The 10,861-nt window shown below is 34.9% G+C and overlaps 1 protein-coding gene across 1 annotated transcript in view; it reads right to left on the reverse strand.

Moving 5' to 3' along the window:
* The window catches only part of mrps9 (mitochondrial ribosomal protein S9), a 33,793-nt gene extending 23,227 nt beyond the window's left edge, over positions 1–10,566 (reverse strand). Inside the window, exons 1-5 of the mRNA XM_067374719.1 lie at positions 10,453–10,566; positions 8,635–8,817; positions 1,587–1,649; positions 1,435–1,465; positions 1,258–1,337 (exon numbers count right to left, since the gene is read on the reverse strand). Of these exons, the coding sequence (XP_067230820.1) occupies positions 1,258–1,337; positions 1,435–1,465; positions 1,587–1,649; positions 8,635–8,817; positions 10,453–10,551 (456 nt within the window). The 5' untranslated portion in view covers positions 10,552–10,566. The remainder of the gene's footprint in view (positions 1–1,257; positions 1,338–1,434; positions 1,466–1,586; positions 1,650–8,634; positions 8,818–10,452) is intronic.
* Positions 10,567–10,861: the final 295 nt, after the last annotated feature.

Consider the following 10,861-nt stretch of genomic DNA (forward strand, 5'->3'; position numbering starts at 1 on the left):
CCCCTACTGCTGATTGGCTCTCTTCTACCCAATCATGAATGGACACGCCCCCTACTGCTGATTGGCTACAAGTGTGTTGTGGTGTTCAGTCCGATACACCTTCAACAGCGGTTCTCAGAAATCGCTCGATGTACCTTTAACTAATTAAGGTCTGTAGCATATCATTGAGCTGTATAAATATTAAATTGTTCATAAGGCAGCTTTTATAGCTTTTTAACAATATACACTATTCAAAAGTTTGGGGTTGGTAAGTTTTTTTTGTTTTGTTTTTGAAAGAAGTCTCTTGAGCTCACCACGGCTGCATTTATTGGATCAAAACACAATAAAACAGTACTGTGAATAACTATTAGAATTTAAATAATAATTATAGAAATAATTTATTCCTGTGATGGAATACACAAAAAATATTTTAACATGTTTTTTTGAACAAGAAATGTTTCTTGAGTAGAAAATCAGCATTTCTGGAGGATCACGTGACACTGAAGACTGGAATAATTCCCTTAGTTCGGCTTCATAGTCATGCCACATTAAAGCGCGCCAAAATAAAATATTGTTTGAACTTTATTATAAAACCCACAGAATCTGAAAGCTCAAACTTTGTTTCAAATCAAAAGCAAAAAAGCACAGCTTTACTGTGAATACTGGATGGGAGACGAGCTACAAATAATGTTAAATGAGGTTTTGTTCACACATCTACTGAAAGATGTTGATTCATCCAAATGAAGATTGATTAAAAAACACACGGACACAGTCAAAACGTGCCATCAGAGGAGTGCTAAAAAAAAAAAAAAAAAAAATTTCCAAATGAATATTTTCATTTACTGAAATTGGTATTTCTGTAAATATTTATGGCTGATAAATGATCAATATTAAAATTCTATTATTCTGCCTAAATAAAAACAATTAGAAAACAAAAAAACTAATCACCATTTTATAATGTACACAATGAATTTTTTTTGAAATATGCTAGAAATTTTAAATTTAACAGTTTTATTAAATTATTAGTTTTAAAGCGAGAGTAAAATTATGGTGGAATTAAGAAATGTAAAAATAGGGACAATTGAACCTGAATTTCAATTAAGTATTAAATATCAAATTCTTTTATTGGTTAACAACAGATTTGGGCCCTATATTGATTATCTCCACAGCTACAGTATTGTTTAAATATCATCTAGAACACTTTGGCTTTGTATGTTTTATGTAACAAATTTAAGCATTTATGTAAGCATTTAACAGATATGAAGAGCAGGAACTCACATGCAAGAGAGAATAGTAGGACTGTTTCCCTGTGTAGAACAAAAAGTGGAAAGGCCGTCCTTCTGCATCCCACTGGACAGCTAAGAGAGAGAACAGGGCATGAGTAATTCATTACCAGATATCAGCATGCGTATATATTTGGTGTCAGAGCAGAGAGATAAAACAGCTTTTCCATACCTGTCTGTTTTGGGAATATTTGCTCTGGGTGCTAAAACAGAAAGAAATGACCATATTGAGTCTTGACTGTGTGTAAGTAATTATGTAAATAAGTAGATAAGTAAGTAAATAAATAAAATAAATAAATGCAAAATAGTTGGAGCAAATCTCACCTTCATTATAGGTCTTGCTCGCTTGTCAAAGAGTCCAGAGGGGAAGAGGTATGCAATACTCCTCTAAACAAACAAACAAACAAACAAAAACAAAAAAGCATCAGAATGCACAAATTTTATGTCATATACTTTTTATTTTTGGGAAATTTAACATTCTAATTCTGAATATTTTTTTGATTATGATTATGATAATTTTTATTAACATTTTATGAAATTATCTTATTGAGATTGATGGGAAATGATTAGTGCCAATTTTGAAAATGCATGTAACAGTTTGACAATAAAATATTTTTATTGTGCACCCCATGTGTGTTTCACTACATTTGGGAAACACTGATCTATTCTATCAGGGATGACGTATTTTTGAAGGCCAAAACACAGAAACAAGTTCGCATTTTAACACTTCCGGTTTCATCGTCCAGAAGTCAATGGGTTTTTCCTCAATGGGATTTTGGTTAAAAGCCTGAAATAAGGTCTGTGGTGAACACAAACTCAAGATATTATTTTTAGTCAAATAAATGCAGCCTTGCAGACTTTACACTATAATAATTATAAAATAAATTCAAATTAAATATCTTAGAGGTCCCAAACTTTTGAAGAGTAGTGTACATAAATACAGTTCATACATGCAACTTGAATACACTTTTTAATTTCTGAGCTAAAATTTATTTTAGTTCAACAAAAGATTTCAAAATATTAAGTAGTTTAGTTTTATTATTTTTATTATATCGCGTCAAAAGCTACTTGTACGCACGTGTCTTTCTTTAATCTTGTGTGGTCCAATCAGACATTGGTGGGCGGAGTTAGTGTAAATTGCCTTTGCCAAAAAGACAGGCTATATACACTTGGTGCAAATAGACACTTTTTTTTCCGTGTCTTAAAAAAAACGGTTGCTAACAAGTTGTTCAACGGGACATTAAACATCACACCAATCAGGTAAACTTATCTATATACTAGTCCACTTTCACAGCCTCATGTTTACAATTGCACTCTTGCAAACTATTTTAACTCAAACTTTCAGGGAAAAAGACTGAAAAAGTTGTCTGGAGCTCGGTGGTGGTGACATTGATGTCTAAGGTAAGCTTTTTTTATTTTCTGACGATTATATTTAGGCTTCAAAGTTGTGTTCATTTGTGAAAATTATCTTGACAGTCAAAATATGATTACAAAGCTTATTTTTTACTTTTTGCTATAATTAAAAAGCTTTTGGAAAAACCCTATTGGGATTTTGTCGAGGGAACCAGTGCGACGCTAACTTCCGGGTTGGCCTACAAAAATACGTCATCTCTATTCTCTTCATCAAATTCTCTCATAAAGAATCAAATGATTCACTGAACAGGGCATACAACTTTTATTCGCATAACATGAGACATTCAGAATGGCAACCTTTGGGTCTTTGACCCTGTTTTCCAGGATAAAGAGACAGAAAAGAGAAAGAAAGAAAAAAGTAAGGTGATGGCAGATGCACTCCAAGAGAACAGATATCCATGTAAAACCACAGGGTGAGGGAAACTGAGTGAAATAAAGCTACACAAAGAGAAGAGGAGACAGAACGGTGCAGGATGCAGTGACAGATGAAGGCAGCACCTGTTCATACCTTGAAAAGCAATATGGCCCAACTCCCTCAGGGAGGTTTAGCCTCGTCACAGTGTTCTAGAAACCTCTGCTGCCTACACTTCACACGAGCCCAATCTGGGAAAGCAAACTTGCTACTAGCGCTCTCTCGAAACAGATTTTTGGAGACGTCTGACCACTCGTTTCATGTGGCATGGAGAACGCAGAATCAAAAATCTAAAAGTGTCTGACCTTCTCAGGTGACAAGGGCGTACATGTTTACACCAGACCAATCCTGCCATCCCATCTCTTTTGCAGCATCATTTTTTCCCTGTAGTTAGTCAAGGTTGCTTGCACCAAGGCGTAATTTAATTTTACATGACATTTGTGCCCTCTCGCTGACCCTTATACAGCACATTTAAAGGAATAGTTCACCCAAAAATCGTGTTGTTGCACAATACTGTATAGTTGTTGATATATTTAAGTGATCATATGACTCAATGAAATGAAGCTCAATTTTTGTCCTGATTTATTCAATTATTCCAAAATTCCACTACTGTTCAAAAGTTTGCAGTCAGTAATATATATTTTTAAGCTATTTAGTTTTATTCAGCAAGGACAAATTGAATTGATCAAATTTTACAGTACATTTATGATGCTGCAAAAGACTTCTATTCCAAGTAATGATGTTTTGAACTATTTTATTTATTTATTTTTATGTATGCATGTATTTGTCTAACAAACATGGCATTGTATATTACAGATATTGTTAGCTCTTTGACAAATTTCTTTTGTAAATAGCTTTGGAAAAAAGTGTCTGCTAATTGCATAAATGTAAAATGTAAATGGGTCAATGACGTGACGGGTCATTTTTATGTCCAAAGGCCTTAATAATAATAATAATACTAATAAAAATAAAGATATGACATCCAAAGTATGTAAGGCATTAAAACTTGATCTCCTTTATTGAATTCAAAAGGTTTTAATTATATTTTGCTACATATAAAAGGTATTTTAAAGATTTTGAAGTGTCAAAAGGTAATTCGGTTTAACCGTCCAAAGGCCAATACAGCCATTTCATTTGTGATGTAATTATCTAAAAATGTAATAAATGTATATTTTTTATTCTGGCATGATTTTATAACATCATATATTAACAGTGCAAAAATGGTATTAAAATTATGTGTAGAAATTGTTGCTTTTTTTATGAGAAAGAATGTCCAGAAAAATTAATTTCATTGATGTCATTCGGAGTAACCAATATAGAGGAGCCATTTTTGAAGTCATGTGATCAATATCATGTGACAGGATGTGACATCATTCAGACACCTTATTCGTCAATGACCAAAATATATAAATGGAGTAATGGCTGCTGAAAATTCAGCTTTGCCATCAAAGGAAGAAATATATTATAAACATATTAAAATACATTAAAATAGAAAACACTGATTTTTAAATGGTAATAATTATAATTATTGTAATATTACTGTATTTTTGGTCGAATAAATGCAGCCTTGGTGAGCATTAGAGACTTTACACTATAATAATTATACAACAAATTCAAATTAAATATCTTAGTGGTCCCAAACTTTGGAAGAGTAGTGTACATAAATACAGTTCATACATGCAACTTGAATACACTTTTTAATTTCTGAGCTAAAATTTATTTTAGTTCAACAAAAGATTTCAAAATATTAAGTAGTTTAGTTTTATTATTTTTAAAATGGTATGAGAGTTAAAACCATATGAAACCAACATGAAGACATTTCTAAAAAACCTTCCACATATTTTTAATTTTTTATAAAAAAAATAAAAATAAAATAATTTTCTTTATTTTAGACGCCCTTATTTGTGATTGACCCTTGTGTTAAAGTAATTGTTCACCTAAAAAAATAATCTACTTTCTACAAACTAAGGTTTGACATCAGTATTATTATTTGTGGAACAAAAAATGAGATATTTTGCAGATATTATTCATACAATGGAAATAAATGACGTGTCACTGCCAAGCTCCATAGATACATAAACGCAGATCATATAACCTTTGCTATTTTCCAAAACTTCTGAAGCCTCCATGACACTCTCCTTTAAAACTTTGACTCATGTTGTTATTGTCAAAAAAATCAGCAAATTTCTTCCCAATTTCAGTAGCATGAACGTCAGAGCCCACCTGACGGGTGCAAACGCAACGTGTGCGCGAATAGACGAAAGACAGCGAGAGAAAGCAGGTGAGGCTTGCAGTCTTTATTAATTACTTCCTCCTGGCAGCGCTTGCTGTGCAGCTGTTTCACACCTTCAGCGCATTCACGGGAACGTCATGTCGGCTGAAGCGCTTGGCAGACACGCCGGTGCCAGCTCAGGCACAGACACCCCATCCTGTACTTGCTCTGTGCCCCGCAGTCGCAGCCGTTTCCACCCCTTACCCACCGATCAGCTGGCAGAGGGACGGTACGTGTCAGCTTCTTTTAGCCACACTTACTCTGAGGACTCAATTCATTAATGGTGACAGAGATTGGGGAATAATGCTAAGAATCGAGAAATTGGACCAAATTAGTGGGATAATCAATTACAGCCATTTCTTTCTGGCACAGAATAAGATATTGGACATAAATACTGTTTGCCAATTTCTAAGCAAGTCCAAGAAGTTCTATGTGACACCTGCAGAAAGTTGACTTTACTTTCAGCTTCAAGAGTGACAGGTTAAAAAACAAAAAGATACGATCTTAAGGAATAATCTTATTTAGAAATTGCTCATGCTCTAATTTACATATCAGAACTGAAAAGCTTGGGAGAATTTTACTTAATCATTAGACAGATGTGTAAACATTAGAAGAGTGGAGACAATAAAACAAATCACAAATCAAGGACTTTTTTTTTTTTTGGCAGCACTGCCACCAAAAAAGGGCTGCGCGATAAATCGCTATTAACATGAAATCCCACTTAAAGGGTTAGTTCACGCAAAAATGAAATTTCTGTCATTAATTACTCTCCCTCGTGTTGTTCCACACCTGTAAGACCTTCATTCATCTTCAGAACACAAATTAAGGTATTTTTGATAAAATCGTCCATAGACAGCAATATAATCAAAACTTTTAAGGTCCTGAAAGCTACTAAAAGACATTGTTAAAACAGTCATGTGACTGCAGTGGCTCCATCTTAATGTTATGAAGCGACGAGAATACTTTTTGTTCTCAAAAACAAAACAAAATAACGACTTTATGCAACAATATCTTCTCTTCGGTGTCATTCTCATACGCTGTTTACGCTTCCAGGTTCTACGTCAAAAAATTTATGACAGAATTTTCATTTTTGGGTGAACTAACGCTTTAAGCATGTACTCACACTAGGCGCTCAGAACCATGCCCGAGCGCTTGACCCTCACAGCCCGATTCGTTTGACAAGTGTGATTGCTCTGTTTCATGCCCGGGCGCAGTTCGTTTAGCCGTCTCTGGGCCACTTGAAAGAGTTGCGCGGCTTGAGCGCGGTTCGCATGCAGTGTGAGCGCTAACCGTGCCAGAGCACAGAACAGCTGCTACTTTTGTGTGCGCTACCGTCATCATTACGACGGTAAACATGTTCATTACTACTTTGATAGTACACTTATCAGTTTATGTAATTAATTAGTGTATTTGGGTTTATAACAGCTCTGCTTCTCACCTTATTGATAAACAGGAATTGTAGTTTGCGAGTAAAGCTGCATATTCCTCCATTAACCCTTAAATGCATACCTCGGGTCTTTAGTGACCCGGGACATAATTCACAATCCTCCTCCTCAATCATTTTTTAAAGTTAGACATCAACCTGCTTGGTATTCCTCAATCAATTTATTATAAAGAATATGACAAGAAAAGAATCATAAAATTATAAAAGAATGCCTATTTTTGCATTCATTTTGTGTAAAAATTGTATAGGGTCGCAAACGACCCGAGGTGTGTATGAATGTATGTGTATTTTTTTATGCACAACAATAATTGAATCTTAGATGACGGAAAAAGTACAATTCACCTTTATTCCACAAGGTGGCGATGTCTGATACACAATGCTGAAGTGACGTCTCATTCAGACAGAAAACAAAATAATAAAACAAACATGAAATGGCTCAGCGATTTACTGCAGAGCAAGTACTGAATGAACGCAATCAAATATGACTAACTGTTACTGGATGGATCTGGTGAAGCTGTTAGCGACTGAAATATTGATTTTGAAGATGTTGAAAATTATAGTTTTGAGAACACGTTTGAGATTGCGAATGGGCTCATATTCGTGACCTCAAACATAAAACTAGCCTATTATTTGCTGAATTTACTATGAAATGAGCTCTGATGAGGACAGTGATGGCATTAAAACATCTGCTCAAACTGAGCCCTTTCAAGCTCCAAAAGGTAACAAAATACGATTTATTTTATTCTTCTGTAATTGTTTCTCTAATATCAGAGGAGTTTTATATTATTGCGACAGGTAGAGATCCTTCTGTATTAGATATTGATCCGGGTCAATAAAGACCCGAATATGTAAGAATGATTGGCGAAACAGTCATGCATTTAAGGGTTAACGTCAGCTGCCTTAATAATCCTCTGATTATTATAATAGGTGAGCGCCAGCCAATGAGACTGTCATTTGCGCATTAGTTCCACCCATTAACAGAGGTTGCTTTTGTTTTTAAGACTGAGAATAATTCCAAAGTAATCTGTTATTTTGACAGGAAAATACAAAAAAAAAAAAAAAAAAAATTATATATATATATATATATATATATATATATATATATATATATATATATATAAAATTTACATGTAGAGTGTCAATTCTGTGTTGCATGTAAGACTCTTTCGCTCTCTCTCTATGCACCTGAGAGAAACACTGAGCGCTCTCAGGTAAGCGACAGCAAGTGTGCACCGTCACATTAGAGCTTACGGTGCTGTGCATCCATTGAGATGATTTGAAATAGCGCGCTTTACAGATCGCTTGACGGAGAGTGAAAATCTCAAGTGCTCAGTCAGAATCTTCGGCGAGTGAAAACATATCTGTGCTAAACTTAAACTTGGCCTCTAACTCACACACTGGCAAGTGAAATAGTAACAAATTATTATAAGTTAGGCATCATTTAGTCACCCAGAGTGAAAATTTAGTTGCATATGCCAGTGATTTACTCGCATTGTAGAGGGTTGAAAGCAATGAGAAAAGCACTGCACAGTGTGTCAGAAGTCATTGTGAACGGTTAACTCTACTTACTGTAAATACTTAAATTATTACTGCTTATATTACTTAAATATATAAGAGCTGTCAGTGTGGTTGCATAAGGACTGAGGTGAAGATCTGTCAGCCTGGTGAAAATTACTCTAGTGGTGGCTTTATCTGTCAGAAAACTGACTGAAATGAATGTTAACTTAACTTCTAATTTTAAAACGAATTGTGTCAACTACACTACACATACAGCACAAACAAAAGAACAGAATAAGAATGAACATGGATAAAGAATAGAAGCGTAACTCACATCAATATCCTCCTGTGTAAATGTCTCTGGGTCCTCCCCCATCATGTTGGCCAAGTGACGTTTACCGACTTCAAACTCCTCCACCTGTTTATTGATGAACTCCTGTGTGAATTTCTCTGGGCCTGCCGCTGCCAGGTTCTTCTTCCACAAAGAGGACGACACACAAATCTGCCTGACCGGCAGCTGGAATTAAGAAAAAAAAAACATAAGAATAAATTTCAGTCAAATGCTGTGGTTAAAGTCGGCATGTAACAGAAGTTGTGATAGTCTTTTCTTTCCTAGTGTGATGTATATCCAAGTGTAGTCTCACGCCCACAGATCATTGGCTGAATGGCTGATGAATATGGCACACAAAATTGTAAACATTGATTGGTTGAATTCTACAGATTTTCCAGGAGATGTGTTTATCATGTTCTTTAATGGTGCGCCTGGAAGCAAACCCTCTGTGATGCCAAACCCCCTCATGGAAAAAGCCATCGTGTTTACAACTGTGACAATGAGCGCTTATCAGAATCAGCTAAATGATGGAGTTTCAAAAGTCTGTGAATTTTGCGACATACTCTTTAAATAAATACGTCCATCATTTTACATTTTCACGCCCCTAAATATGACGCGGAACAAAAACTAATTGGCTGCTTTACATGTCAGTCAGACGGCCTCTGGGCAGTCCTTGGCCAATGAAAGCTGCTATGGAGTCCAGAGCTTCTGAAGATCTGGCTATACGAGTGAAACAGCTCCTTGAAAAAGCAAAAAAAATACAGGGCAGGACTTGAGTTTGTCCTTTGGGAACTGACTGGACTGTTGGATCGTTGTGGTTTGCTATTGCTGCGATTTCATTGTCCCGCCCTAATGCTAAAAAACATCATCAGAGAAGAGATGCAGTCGCAAGAGGGAGTTATTTTGGTTTAAAATTATGAGGGTGCATTAATTTTAAAAAATGCTTATGTTCATGGATAAATAATTTATAATAAACATAGCAATATTCCATAAAAACAAAAACTGTCCATTTTGATTCCATGGTAACTCTCTCAAGATCCATTAATGTACTAAAAACATATTTAAATTAGTTCATGCGAGTTCAGTGGTTCAATATTAATATTATAAAGCGACGAGAATATTTTGGTGCGCCAAAAAAAAAAGAAAAAAATAACAACTTATAACTGATTTAAATATGCTTTTAGTACATTAATGGATCTTGAGAGAGGAAATGTCATTGCTGGCTATGCAGAGCAGACCTCACTGAGCCATCGGATTTCATCAAAAATATCTTAATTTGCGTTCATCCTTAAGATGAACGAAGGTCTTACGGGTATGGAACAGCATGAGGGCGAGTAATAAATGACATTATTTTAATTTTGGGTGAACTAAACCTTTAAGAACAACTGATCACATTCATATGAAATGATGAAAGATAAATATTAATTGTAGAGGAAAAAAAAAAAAAAATGTATCAAAAATAATGTTCTAATTAAAAGCAGTTAGTATAATCTTGTTTTGATTCATCTTGCATCTGTATTATCTTTTAGCTTGGGCAGTGGACATAATGTCATGTTATTATGTTTAATGCTATTATGCTATTATGTTGTATTAAAACACAAAAACATAAATCTTTGAAATAGTTCAGGCATAACTCAACACGTTTGCACTGCAGCGGAAGAACAGTTCACTCCATCCTGCCAATCTGCTCGTTTATACAGACTCGACTATTACTGTTGTTTAGCCACAAGGACATTCTGCTCTCTACAGCATCACTACCAAATACGACTAACTAGCCGCAAAAACAGCTCTGTGTCGAACAAACTTCAGATTGCTTTTCACCTGCAGAGCCGTCTTTGATCGGGACACACAAAAACTCTTCCCGCAGCTCCCATACTTCCATAAAATCGATCTCACGCCTCTGCAACCGGAGGCAGCCATGTTTGCTCGCAGACTCGCGCTCAGACAGGAAGTGATGATTACATCATATCCTGGAAGCAAGCAAAGTCGTTCATCATCTACAAAAAAAAAAAAACAAATTGCCAAGTAATGGTAAGTTTTTGAGTTTAACATATTTATCCACGGTAAGTAAATACATTCTTATATACTCTGAATATATTTTGAATAAAATACCACCTTTGTAATCTGTAAAATAAGATCTATAAAAGATGAACTTAAAACTTTTAAAATACAGTTTTTAAGTAAAAAGATTTATAGAAAAACAACTGTTAGGGTGTTTATGTACGTGTTT

This window comes from Chanodichthys erythropterus, chromosome 21 (assembly GCF_024489055.1).
Source record: "Chanodichthys erythropterus isolate Z2021 chromosome 21, ASM2448905v1, whole genome shotgun sequence".
NCBI classification, from domain to species: Eukaryota; Metazoa; Chordata; class Actinopteri; order Cypriniformes; family Xenocyprididae; genus Chanodichthys; species Chanodichthys erythropterus.